The sequence below is a fragment of the Delphinapterus leucas genome, chromosome 2, assembly GCF_059928025.1.
Source record: "Delphinapterus leucas isolate spDelLeu-1000000601 "Yukka" chromosome 2, BTC_Dleu_Yukka2, whole genome shotgun sequence".
NCBI classification, from domain to species: Eukaryota; Metazoa; Chordata; class Mammalia; order Artiodactyla; family Monodontidae; genus Delphinapterus; species Delphinapterus leucas.
Window position 1 is genome coordinate 34,923,865 of NC_143130.1, and position 14,098 is coordinate 34,937,962.

Below are 14,098 nucleotides of genomic sequence, written 5' to 3' on the forward strand. Positions count from 1 at the left end.
ACATATTCTTGTAAAACTATTGGAATTGAAAGAAAAAATAATGAAAATTTCTTTGGGTATCTAGACAAAAAGAACAAATGACTTCTAGGTGAAAAAAAATTAGATTATCATCAGACCTTTTGGAAACAGTCCTTTATGTCAGAAGAAAATGGAGTAACAGGAATTCCCTGGCGGTCCAGTGGTAAGGGCTCGGCGCTCTCACTGCCAGGGGCCCGGGTTCAATCCCTAGTTGGGGAGCTAAGATCCCACAGGCTGTGCGGTGTGGGCAGAAAAAAAAAAAAAGAAAATGGAGTAACATATTTAAGGTACTCAAGGAAAGAAAATGTAAAAGGATAATAATTGCAATGGATTGAAACATATCACATGTTTCAATTCATGCGATCATAATGGTGTGTATATATATATATACACATATATTTAAAAATCTATCAGTCACCTTTGGAAGATGATAAAAGCCAATCCATTATCTTGAAAACTGGCAAATGAATGGGAAAAGTCAATCATTATCCCTGCTGTACAGTATGAACTATACCACTGCGTAATCAAATAGTAGGTGAAAGGAATCATCTCTTTATAAAGTATTCTAAATAATAAAAGAAAAAGAAATAATAGGATTCGAGTATTAAAATTTTCAACCTCCTATGAATGAAGGGATCCAGATATTGAGTATGAATAGCTACTGACATCACAAAAAGAGAGGCAAGTAGACATAGATGTGCCTCATGATGAAAGAAGCAACAACACCCAAGTAGCCTTGCCATCAGGATCGAACCTAAGCCTGAACAAGCCTCTGAATGCTCCTGCCAACTTGCAGGCAGAGTGGAACACAGCTAACTGCATATGACTGTTCAACCAGTAAAATTTAGGCTGTGGGAAACTTTGCAAGTCAAATGACCCACGTTCTTCAACAGATGAACTATAAGAAGGAGAAACGGATAGAAGGGGTATCAGCAAATTAAAAAACAAAAAAGAGGGATGCTTAACTCTAATGCTAAGGAACATTCAGGTGATAAAGCTATAATGAAATGCAAGTGTGGGGATTTTAAAGCATGTCTGCAAAATCTTCAACACGCCTCCCAAATATGACCCACTTCCTTGAGTCTGGGCTGGCCTTACTGACTCACCTGTGACCAAGAGAATGCAGTGGAAGTGAGCTCATAAAAAACAATATTTCTGTCTTGCTCACTGAGACATTCACTTTTGGAACCCTGAACTGATTCCTATGAGGCTGCCATACTGTGAGGAAGCCCAGGGCACACGGAAAGGCGATGCACAGGTGCTCTGGTGGATGGACTCTAGCTGAGATTTAGATCCCTGCTGACAGCCAGGATCAACTCCCAGACCTGTGAGGGAAGGTGCTTCTGGATGATTCCAGCCTCCAGACACTGAGTCTTCCCAGCTCAAACACTGTGGAGCAGAGACACTGATGTGCTGTAGCCAGTTTGTACTGGCTCACAGCAGCAAGTTGTTAGCATTTTTCCCCAAATCCACATTCAGTGACATCACACGAGTAGCTTGATGTTGGCCAGGGTAGGAATAGTTACACCCTGGAAATCAGCAGACACTACAAATCAGGGACATTCCTGCTATGCCTTGTCTGAATTCCGGACCCACAGGATCCATGAGCATAATAAAATAGGTGTTTCAAGCCACCCAGTTTTGGAGTCATTGTTTTACAGCAAGGAAGTGGTTACTATAAAAGGAGAGTGGTTATTTTTGTGGGGAGGAAGGTGGTTGACACAGGAACTTTTGGAACTTCTGGGGTGGCTGGCAAATTCTATGAAAACGGGTAGTGGTTATAAAGGATGTCCATCTGACAATAATTAAGACATATATTTGTTTTGTGTGATTTTCTGTATCTTTTATAATAAAAATTATCTTTAAAATTGCTTTTTAATGTAGGAGATAGTAAGACAATAATTTCATTTCTCTTTATTTCCAATTTATATCCAGTAAAATGCATTTTTGATATGGAATAACTATATGACAACATTAACAGTTTAATTTTTAAATTTTGAAACCTAAATTATGGAAACCTGTAGAAGCCTCGTGGTGATGCAGTTGTATGTACAGAAAGTAGGCAATCATACAGTCTCAAAGGAGAGAGTCACTTATAATGAGGTCTTTTGATAGTTCAATTCTTAATTCCCCTTGATAGAAATTTAAAAATGAGTTTTTAAACTTTATATCAAATATCACATCTTAACTCATTTATGAGTGTGACAGAGTTTATGGGATATAAGAATAAAAGCCCTCATTATGTTTCTTATTAGGTTTTACATAGAACAGAAATATAATTCTAATTTACTAAGACAGTTCTATGTGAAATGATTTTTTAAGAATTTTTATTTTTCTGTTGAAGTATAGTTGGCTTACAATGTTTCAGATGAACAGCAAAGTGATTCGGTTATACATATATACATCTATTTTTTTCAGATTCTTTTCCATTATAGGTTATTACAAGATATTAAGTATAGTCCCCTGTGCTATACAGTAAGTCCTTGTTTATCTATTTTATATATAATAGTGTGTATCTCTTAATCCCAAATTTATCCCTCCAGCCCCTTTGGCTTCCATAAGTTTGTTTTCAATGTCTGTGAGTCTATTTCTGTTTTGTAAATAAGTTCATTTGTATCATTTTTTTAGATTCTACATATAAGTGATATCATATGGTATTTGTCTTTCTCTGCCTGACTTATTTCACTTAGTATGATAATCTCTAGGTCTATCCATGTTGCTGAAAATGGCATTATTTCATTCTTTTTTATGGCTAATATTCCATTGTATAACTATACCACATCTTCTTTATCCATTCGTCTATCGATGGACATTTAGGTTACGTCCATGTCTTGGCTATTGTAAATAGTGCTGTTATGAACACTGGGGTGCATGTATCTTTTCAAGTTATGGTTTTCTCTGGATATATGCCCAGGAAGGAATCTCCATACTGTTCTCCATAGTGGCTGCGCCATTTTATATTCCCACCAACAGTCTATGCTAAGTGCTTTGAACATGTACAGTGTTTCTATTTTAATGTATTAGATACTGCTAGATTTGATCAGATTGGATATTAGTTCTTAATATTCAGTTTTCCATATTTAGCAACATTGGAATGATATTGGAATAATAGCAATATAATAACAGGCAGTCTGGCTTAGTGCCCTGCATAATAGGCCCTTAATATTTGAGTCGAACAGAGTTTGTAGAGCACATAAATAGCTATATTGTATGATTCAGGGTGTGCAAGGAAAGTCCCTGCCATAGGTTCTGAAATTCCACCATTAGAATGTACACATTCTGGGTCTGTAAGATAAATACCTTAAGAAAAAAAAACACATCCCTTTCAACCAACACTTCTACAGGAGACTCAGTGAGACTTCTGGGAATAAACTCAGGCCCCACACCTGAGGCAAGGTGGGAGTGACCTACAAAAGGGGCCTGTGTAATGAGCGGACAGGTGGAGAATTCCAAACAAAAGCTTTGCCTTCTTCAGACCTGCTCTCTTGAGCTGTCAGAGGTTCTCCAGCTTGTTCTGAGAAAACTTTTTTTAGGTTGTGGCAAAGGGCTGCAAGTTTTCTTGGCACCCAAAGCAGAGATTTAGGAATGAGGTCAAATGGAATGGGTTTATCCTTGGGTCAAATAACACAGGTAGCAGGATTGATTAAATAGTCTCAAATCCAGCTCAGTTCAGGGATTCTCACCTGGCTATTAAACTCTCAAGTCTCCTGTGGTCTCTGATTAGTACCTTTGGCATAACTGCTGTGAATTAATCTCTCTCTCTCTCTCTCTCTCCTCCCCCTGCCCCTTGCCAGTTTATGGCGATGCTGTATCTTTGAACTTACAAGTTGAAGCACACCTTGTATTTTTAGCCATGAATCGTCTTTGTAGCTCTTGAGAATTCCCACCTTGAACACATATGTATCCTTTAGGTTTTAGCCACAGCTTTACACCAACCATTGTGTAGACAGAAGTACAATTAATTTGTGTTTGCCATCAAGGACTAGATGACAACAGGAAAATTCATGTGGGATACTTTATTTTTACACATTAACAAAACTCTTGGTCACCCTACCCTATTACAGTGTGACCTTTGATATAATCATGGCCTTTTTTTTCCATCGTGTAATTTTAAAACATAAAGCATTAAAACATAAAATAAACAGAAACCCATAAAGAACATATGATGTTTACTTCCCCTTTCCAATTCTCACTTCTTGCACCTCATAGTTTTATTGTTCTTTTCCCCCACCCCTCCTTTTTTTTTTTTCATGTTTGCTTTGTCTTTCATTTCCCTTTCTTACATAGTTGCTTACTCCCTTAAGTAACCTACTGGTGTCACCCAAAGGCATTTCTTTGGCTATTCGGTTGCCCCCAGAAATAAAGAGATCGTAGGATCCTGTATACTGATGAAGGAATTTATCGTGACTGGAGCGTTATCACTTTCATTGATCCTACTCCAACTAAAAAAGCTAAGTTTACTAACATGTGCTAACAAAACATTAAGTTTAGTGCATTACATTTTAAATTGTAATGCACTAAAATCAAACTCTAAATTTTAAATAAGTCCAAATTGTCAAACGTTTTTAATGAAAATGATTTCAGAAATGGATGATGTTTAGATGACCAAGATGGGACTCATCAGTTGTTCTGACTGAAAAATCAAAGAAACAAAACTCAGCATTCAGTTTCTGAGCAATTTTTCTCTCGCTTAACTTTCAGGTCTTCCGTTGTAATTCTGGACACAACTGCTAAGTTACTTACACTGCTGGCATGTCTAGATCTGTCTAAGGTGCCCTGAATGGCTTTAGCATTCCTAGGATGGCCGTGTAAACTTTTTGACCTTAAAGATGGGAATCCCAAAGTTTGGTGTGTTTTCACAGACAGTGAGTTTTCCTTGTCAGTTCTGTCAGTAACAGCTAGTGACAAACGGGAGATCTGAGGGCCTGTTTCAGAAACACAGTTTTCATCTTCGGTGTCTGTGAAATGCCCTTGATGCTCAGCCTGCACTGCCGTTTCAGACCCAAAGGAAGGGATATCCGTGCTCTGAGAACGCATAATCTTTTGAACTTGATACCTCCACTCTGTGGTCCATTGCTCAACCGTGGAGGGGCATGTTTGGTCCCCAACTGCACTCCACTTGTTAACCCCGCCGACCAGCTTTCTTCCCCGGGAATATACAAAGCTTCTGGACTTCATTGCTTTACAAGCACTGAACGTCTCATCAGGGTAATAACGGGTCACTTTTGTTTCTTCCAGGGGATAAGAAATGGTGCCTTCTATCTTCGTTGTTTCCACTGTTAGCTGAGTGCTTTGAAAATCCGAATTGTTCTGTCCGTGCATAACATCTGTTTGACTGAAACCTGGGGAGCTCGTTTCTCCTCTCTTAGAGTCTGCCTGCCTTTCATCATCTTCAGCTGAAATCCCAACATCTGGGCCTAATTTCGGCCCTGAGGTGCCCTCCACGTTGTCTGATGCAAGTCGATCGCCGTCTGGGGATGCTGGCGTGCTTGTGCTGGGTGGCAGGCGAAGGCTGCCCTGACGCTCTGGGACCAGGTGCGTTCTTTGGTCCTTCTCTTCCTTCACACGGAAGGAACCAACTTTTTTCCTGAACCCTGTCCCTGGTGGCATGCAGCGGGAAGTATCCTCATACAACTCCTCCCCGTTGAAAAGATACCTGTACATGCTGTAGCCATCGGCACTGTTGATGCTGCTTTGCCTTAGAAGGTATGTTGCATCGCATTCAGAAGAAGCCCGGGACCGGGTCTGTATCAGGTCGGACTTGTCGATTCCTGCGAGGTTTTCCAGCGCATTCACCATTCTGCTAGATAGTTCTTCCAGTTGGGAAAGGCGAAGGTCAACAGTCTGCAGGGAAGTTTTCATAAAGTTTTCTCTTTCGTTGATTTCTTCCAACCTCATGGACATATTTTCAACTCTGGCGGATACAAAGGGATAGGTTTATTACACTGAGATGAACTAAGGATTAAAACCAAAAATATAATGTTATTGTGGCTGTATGATTTCGCAGGCTTTTGGGAATCATGGGCTGATTGGGGCATATTTTTAAACTTCACACTCTCCTAATATAACTACTGAAAATTACAGTGAGGAGCATCAGAAAATAATAGAAATATGGTTAACGCATATGGTGCTATTTACTGTTCATTGCTCTAAATGCCTTATGTATTCATTAATACGTACTCTCCGAGGTCCTATTCTAGGCTTGTTTAACCCTCACAACAGACCTATAAAGAAGGCACTATTATCACCATCCCCATTTTACAGATGAGGAAATCAAGTCACGGAGGGGGTAAGTAATTTGCCTACGGACGCACAGCTGGCAAAGAGTGTGGCACCAGCAGGGGCACCAGCTCTGGTCTCTCATCTGGTACATCATGTTGCCTCTGATGATAAAGGAAGACACTAGCAGTTAGGTTTCTGAGTTTTGAGTATAGCTGTCAGCAATGAATGGTTATCATGACAAAATAAATACAATGACATCCTTATTTGAAGTTCAGGGAATTCGGAAAATGAATTGTTAATAATTAAGTTCAGATTCATCGCTAATTATTAGAGAAATGCAAATAAAAACTATAATGAGATAGCATCTCATGCCAGTCAGAATGCCTATCATCAAAAAATCTATGAACAACAAATGCCGGAGAGGGTGTGGAGAAAAGGGAACCCTCCTACACTCTTGGTGGGAATGTAAATTGGTGCAGCCACTATGGAGAACAGTATGGAGGTTCTTTAAAAAACTAAATATAGAACTACCATATGACCCAGCAATCCCACTCCTGGGCATATATCCAGAGAAAACTGTAATTTGAAAAGACCCCTATGTTCACAGCAGTATTATTCACAATAGCCAAGACATGGAAGCAACCTAAATGTCCATCAAGAGAGGAATGGATAAAGAAGATGTGGTATATATATATATATATATATATATATATATATATATATACATACAACGGAATATTACTCAGCCATGAAAATAATGAAATAAGGCCATTTACAGCAACATGGATGGATCTACAGAATATCATAACTAAGTTAAGTAAATCAGACTGAGAAAGACGAATACCATATGATACCACTTATATGTGGAATCTAATTATGACACAAATGAACTTATCTATGAAAGAGAAGCAGACCAACAGACATAGGGAACAGACTTGTGGTTGCCAAAGGGGAGGGAGGGTGGGGGAGGGATGGATTGCGAGTTTGGGATTAGCAGATGCAAACTGTTATATATAGGATGGATAAACAACAAGGTCCTACTGTATAGCACAGGGAACTACATCCAATATCCTGGATAAACCATAATGGAAAAGAATATATATATATATGTAAAACTAAATCAATTTGCTGTAAGAAGAAATTAACACAACATTGTAAACTATACTTCAATGAAATAAATTTTAAAAACAAAAAATTAAGTTCAGATTATCAGATGGTTTACTTCAGGGACAAGAGGTCATTAAATCATCTGAAGAATACCAGTAACTTTAAATTGTTTGCTATATTTAATAATTGGTATTCCCTTATGGGGTTGTAAGAAAGAAAGAGCATGACAGATTATAGATATCTGCTGTTAGATTTTTTTAACTCCTAGAAGATCAGGCAGTAGCCTATGAGACCATAGTGTTGCCTGAACTAAAGCCTGCTGGTGTAGACTATATTTTATATTTCAGGAATACATACAGTATGAATTCTTTCCATCGGCTTATGATATTTAACTCTAAAAGGCAGCAAGTTACGCCCAGGACCTGGGACTACCTTCTAAAAGTTGAATTTGTCCTGGGGTAGCCAGGCAGAGGGGATCCTGGCTCCCACTGAGAGCCTCTGGACCCTCTGCACCCGGCAGTGTGGTGGTCTGTTCACAAGCTCATCCGTGGGTGAAGGCAAACACTTTGTACTTTTGTTATCTGTTGCTTCTTGCCCACCTTTTATCTTTCTGTGGAAATGTATAGGCAGACTTTAAGGTCACCCAGTTTGCTTCGAGTCTGTGTCTAATATGGCTTTGCTACCCTCTCTGCATATCCTTCTAAAATCCCTCACCTGCGCTTGCTTTCCTCTCCTCTACTTCCTGATTACCTGCTGCTCTTCTTGCACCGTTTCCGCCCTCCGCCCGACTGCATCTCCTGTGCTCTCCCCACTCTGCTGCTTCTGCAGCTACCTTGTCCTACATTCTCCCAGAACTGCTTTTGCACATGTTCTACTTCTGTTGGCCACATTGACAGCTGCGCTCCATTGTGTGGGAGGGTCCTTGGCTTCCATTCTTAACCCTTTTCATGGGGAGAGGACTATTTTTATGTCCCTTAGGAAATCACATCATCTGATCAGGAAGGGTCTGGCTTCCTGGAAGTTTGCCACCAGGAGGACCAACTTCGCCAAATTCACCATGTATGAGGAGACGTGACTTCCTTCTTTAAAAGCTTCCCTACTGGGATTAACAGATGCACACTACTGTATTTAAAATAGATAATCAACATGGACCTGCTGTAGAGCACAGGGAACTCTACTCAATATTCTGTAATAAGCTATAAGGGAAAACATATATATGTGTATGTATAACTGAATCGCTTTGCTATACACCTGAAACCAACACAACATTGTGTTAGTTTGTAAATTAACTATACTTCAATAAATTAAAAAAAAAAAAAAGCTTCCCTACCATAGGGAACCCGACAACAGGTTCTAAGTGTTCCCTGTCCTGTATTTCAGGGACCATCAGAAGAACTTTGCACTCTTAATTTTCCATGACTTCAAGTCCAACTTGGTTTTCTCTGTTAAATGTCATGTCTCCTTGCTCACTTCAAATCTACTGCCCCAAGGATTCATTCCTTTTGTGTTAAAAACCGCATTGCCTCTGGAACAGACTTGAACTCCTTTAACAAACACAACATTTAGAGATTAAAGCAGCTGTGCAAACTTTTAAAAATAAATAAGCTGGTAAAATATAGATAGGTATCTTTCCTCTCAAATCTTTTATAATTCTCTGCCTGTTTTTTTCCCTGTGTGACCTAATCCAGATAACAGCATTGTTGGCCACTCACACAGAAAAAGGAAACCTCAAACTCATCTGATTCTGTCTCCTTTACACCTCCCTAACCTCCCTCCCCCCTGCGTTGAATAGGTTTTCAAGCTCCGTGTAGGACCCCTCTTTAGGTGTCCCATAAATGTCCCATCCCTACTGCCACCCCCTTAGTTTGAAGCCGTGGAAGAAACAAAGCTTCACGATGTGGTTTAGGTTAAGAAAAATTGTCAGGTGCTATTTCAAGCTCGTCGTAAACAGCAACCAGGTGGAGACAGCACATTTTAGACAGCTACGCCAAATCAAGGGAAGTCGTGTTGAGTTTCTAGAGTATGTGTGAAAGAAGAAAGAAAAAAAAAACTGAGGTGAAGTTCACTTCGATCTGGAATGCTTAACAAAAAGGATGCATGAGGAACTATCTCCCATGTCAGCCTTGTTCTGTGACTTCCCACAATGACTTAGACATGTTTCACAAACCTTGACATGACATCTGTAGATGGAAATCCAAGGAGAGATTTCCATCTCAGATGGGGAAAGAGAGGCTCTGTAGGAAGCAATTTGACAAGAGCCCCATATCTACTGACACACTGAATGGCAGGAAAACATATAAGAGAAATTTATCATTTATGACAGAGCTCATAGTGAGATATGAGCTTTCCAAACTTGTGACATCTTTTTTTTTTTTAATTTATTTTTTATTTTTGGCTGCATTGGGTCATCGCTGCTGCTCATGGGCTTTCTGTAGTTGCGGTGGGTGGGGGCTACTCTTCATTGTGGTGTGCAGGCTTCTCATTGCAGTGGCTTCTCGTTGCGGAGCACGGGCTCTAGGCGCGTAGGCTTCAGTAGTTGTGGCTCATGGGCTTCAGTAGTTGTGGCTTGCGGGCTCTAGAGCACAGGCTCAGTAGTTGTGGCACATGGCCTTAGTTGCTGCACGGCATGTGGGATCTTCCCAGACCAGGGCTCAAACCCCTGTCCCCTGCATTGGCAGGTGGATACTTAACCACTGTGCCACCAGGAAAGTCCCTAACTTGTGACATCTTAATTCTGCATTCCTTTAGGCACAGAATGAAATAATTTTTCAGCACAGAACAAAAAACTGTTCTAGGTCCAAAGCGATTTGTTTGGCTTTCCCATTAAATAAAGTTGATTTCGTCTAAACGACATATTTCTAATACGTCATATTTCTAACATCATGTTTTCTTTTTTAAACTGTCATACAGTAAATTGACTATTTTTTATTTTGGTGTACAGTTCTATGGATATTAACATGTATAAATTTCTATAACCAATGTCATGATCAGGATCCAGAGTAATTCTACCACCCCTCGAAACTCCCTTGTGCTAAATCTTTGTTGTCACACCCTCCCCTACCCTTAATCCTAGCAACCACTGATCAGTTCTTCATCCCTATAGTTTTATATTTCTGAGAACGTCAAATAAAGAGAATCATACAGTAGGTAACTTTTTGAGACTGGCTTCTTTCTGCATAATGTCTTTGACATTCACGCAAGTTGTTGCACGTGTTGTTTGTTCCTTTTCATTGCTGAGTAGTATTACATGATATGGACGAACACTTAGGTTGTTTCTGTATCTTGGCTCTTGTGAATAATGCTGCCATAAACATGGGGTGCATATGTCTCTTTGGTAACCTGTTTTCATTTCCTTTGGATAAATACCCAGAAGCGGGATTGCTAGATTGTAGGGTAGCTGTATCTTTAATTTTCTGAGGAAACTCCATACTGGCTCCCAGAGTGGCTGAACCAATAAGTTTTCATTTCTCTGGGATAAATACCTAGGAGCGGTTCATATGATGAGTGTGTGTTTAACTTTCTAAGAAACTGCCAAATCAATGCTGGAGAGGGTGTGGAGGAAAGGGAGCCTCCTGCACTGCTGGTGGGAATGCGAACTGGTGCAGCCACTATGGAGAACAGCATGGAGGGTCCTCATAAAACTAAAAGTAGAGCTACCATATGACCCAGCATCCCACTCCTAAGCATGTATCTGGAGAAAAATATACTTCAAAAAAGTACACGCACCCCAGTGTTCACTGCAGCGCTACTCACAGTAGCCAGGACGTGGAAGCAGCCTAAGTGTCCATCGACAGGTGAGTGCATAGAGAAGGTGTGGTGCACATATATGCAATGGAGTATTACTCAGCCATAAAAAGAAACGAAATTGAGTTATTTTGTAGTGAATTGGATGGACCTAGAGATTATGATACTAAGCGAAGTACATCTGACAGAGAAAGACAAATATCACACGATATCACTTATATGTGGAATCTAAAATATGACACAAATGAACCTATCTCTGAAGCAGAAACAGACTCACAGGCATAGAAAACAGACTTGTAGTTGCCAAAGTGGGGGGTGTGGGGAACAGATGGATTGGGAGTTTGGGATTAGCAGATGCAAACTATAATATTACATATAGAATGGATAAGCACCGAGGTCTTACTGTATAGTGCAGGGAACTATATTCAATATCCTGAGATAAACCATAATGGAAAAGAATATAAAAAAAGAATGTGTATATATATCTATATATATCTATATATATATATATATATATATATCTGAGTCTCTTTGCTGTACAGCAGAAATTAACACAACATTGTAAATCAATTAGACTTCAATAAAAAAAAGGAACTACCAGACCATTTTTCAGAATTTATATTCCCATGAGCAGTATATGTGTACCAGCAGGTACTCAGTGTCATTTTTGGCACTTGGTATTACTGATATTTAAAACTTTTAGCTACTGTAATATGTGTGTAGAAGTATCTCATCGTAGTTTTAACTTGCATTTTACTAATAACTAATAATGTTGAACATAGATTCATATACTTATTTGCCAAACTTATGTTTTCCCCGGTGTGTCTCTTCTAATCTTTGGCCCATTTTTCATTGGGTCACTTCCCCCTTATTATTGTTTTGAGAGTTCTTTAGATATTCTGTACCCAAGTCCTACAGCAAATGTATGATTTGCATATGTTTTCTCCCAGTCTGTACCTTGTTTTCCATTGTTCTAGCAGTGTCTTTTGTAGAGCGAAAGATTTTTATTTTGATGAAATCCAGTTTATCATTTTTTATCTTTTATGGATGCTTTCTGTGGGCTGTGATTTCAGTTTCAGTTTAGTTTCAAAACCTTTTCAGTGAAAGTACTCCCTGAACTCTAGGTGCTGAACAGGTATAGAATGACGTGACCATATGAGTAGGGGTGGTTACAAATCTTCAAGTATTTTTTATCCGTATCTCAGTATATCTAGTACCTAGGGGTTTTGATTTTGAATCTTATACCACTAAACCTGAAAGGAGTTTAACTAAAATGCATTTTTGTTAAGGCACTGTGAATAATGTTTTCTATTCCATTCAAATAATAGGCACGACAATCTATAAAATTTGTGGAACTTCTGTAGTGACTTCTAAGAGAATATATGCCTATGTAGGGAATAACTTTATTGGACTTTCATAGACTCTGATCTATTAAATATAATGTCCAAATTCACTTTCTCAAGGTAAGAGTCCTGTGTGTCTTTCCTAAGAACAGAACATAGATGTTGGGAGCTCTGTAGTAAGCCAGTTATTAAAACTTGTTTTATGTACAGTCATCTTTTCATGTGCAACAATCACCCTTTACCTGCCAGGCATCTCATAAATTACATGGGAACATTTCCTTAATGACAGAGTTAAAAGTTAACACAAAAACTTAATGTTAGTGGAGCAACAAGGTCCAGTTCATACTTGACGAAATCCATGTTTCAAGATCCCATGGTCGCCTATATTGAGTTTTAAGACTATTCCTACCCTGTCATTTAATTTCAGGTCTATAGATCATAAAGCTGTCTCATCCTGTCCAAATTCTACATTCAGCTATTTTAATTTCCATCTGCTTCTTCATATGGGGCTGCCTTTTAAGTTTAGTAATTGTAGAGAGAACAGCCAGGGTAGAACCTGGTTGTGCTTACTTACGGAGTTTTTATATGTGAAAGACTAAACAAAGAACAAGACTCAAGTCTTAAATCTTCTGTCCTCATTCTTTTTAGTAAGCAAAAGTCTGAGTAGTTGCTGAAAGAATATTAAGCTCTCTGGGATTCTACCTCTATGCTGCATCATTTATACACACCAACATTGCCACACCTCAGACCTCCTTGGTTTCTAGAATTCAGATCATCTAAATCATTAGCCTTTTCTGACTATGTTCTCTACACTGGCCAGACTCGGGTCAGGCACTCAGTGAAGCTTTTATTGATATATCCTGGGTTGTCTCTCCCTTACTTCCAACACAGTAGTGACAATCCCTAAGCCTTCATCTATCACGACTAGGACTCCAGGGCTGGGCAGGAATAAATGGTGGCTGGAGGCGATGTAATATGTTTATGCTGCCATTTGCAAACCCTGACATCACCACGGTACCCGCAAGGTCCCATCAACCTCCCTGTTGCTGTGCCTCATGCATCACTCATTTTCTGCATCCTCGCCCTTGGGCTATAGTATGTCACGGTCACCTATGAGAGTCACGGAGCCACACTGACTTGGCCCAATACAAAGTCACAGCTGGGTTGCTATTATTCCCACCAGGCAATCTCTTGGCTAGCAACTTTCCTACTGCATTTTCCCTCAAGGTGAACTCAAATCCTCCCTACTGGCTTCAAGTCTGTAATGTTGCTGGGCGGGTTCCTTTCCACCATTCTTATTGCTTCTTCTTACATGTTGGAATTTTCCATGACTGTAAAACTCCTGGCCTCTCTCCAGCGTTTCATTTAATCTGTGTACTGGCTTACTTAAGTGGTTTACTTTCTATTTGTGATTTTCTCTTTCGCATAGATTCTTACTTCTTTTCTATTTAGAGAAGACCTTTCAATATTTCCTGTAGGACAGGTTTGATATCGCTGTATTCTTTTAGTTTTTGCTTGTCAGAGAAATTCTTTCTCTCTCCTTCTATTCTAATTGATAATCTTGCTGGGTAGAGTATTCCTAGGTTGCAGAATTTTCCCTTTCATGACTTTGAATATATCTTGCCACTCCCTTCTGGCCTGCAACATTTCTGCAGAGAAATAAG

At 39.5% G+C, this 14,098-nt stretch overlaps 1 protein-coding gene across 1 annotated transcript in view; it reads right to left on the bottom strand.

Annotated features, from left to right (window-relative positions):
• Window positions 1-3,119: 3,119 nt before the first annotated feature.
• The window catches only part of TRPM1 (transient receptor potential cation channel subfamily M member 1), an 83,434-nt gene continuing 72,455 nt past the window's right edge, over window positions 3,120-14,098 (bottom strand). The window contains exon 26 of the mRNA XM_089906676.1: window positions 3,120-5,932. Within this exon, the coding sequence (XP_089762802.1) occupies window positions 4,675-5,932 (1,258 nt within the window). The 3' untranslated portion in view covers window positions 3,120-4,674. The remainder of the gene's footprint in view (window positions 5,933-14,098) is intronic.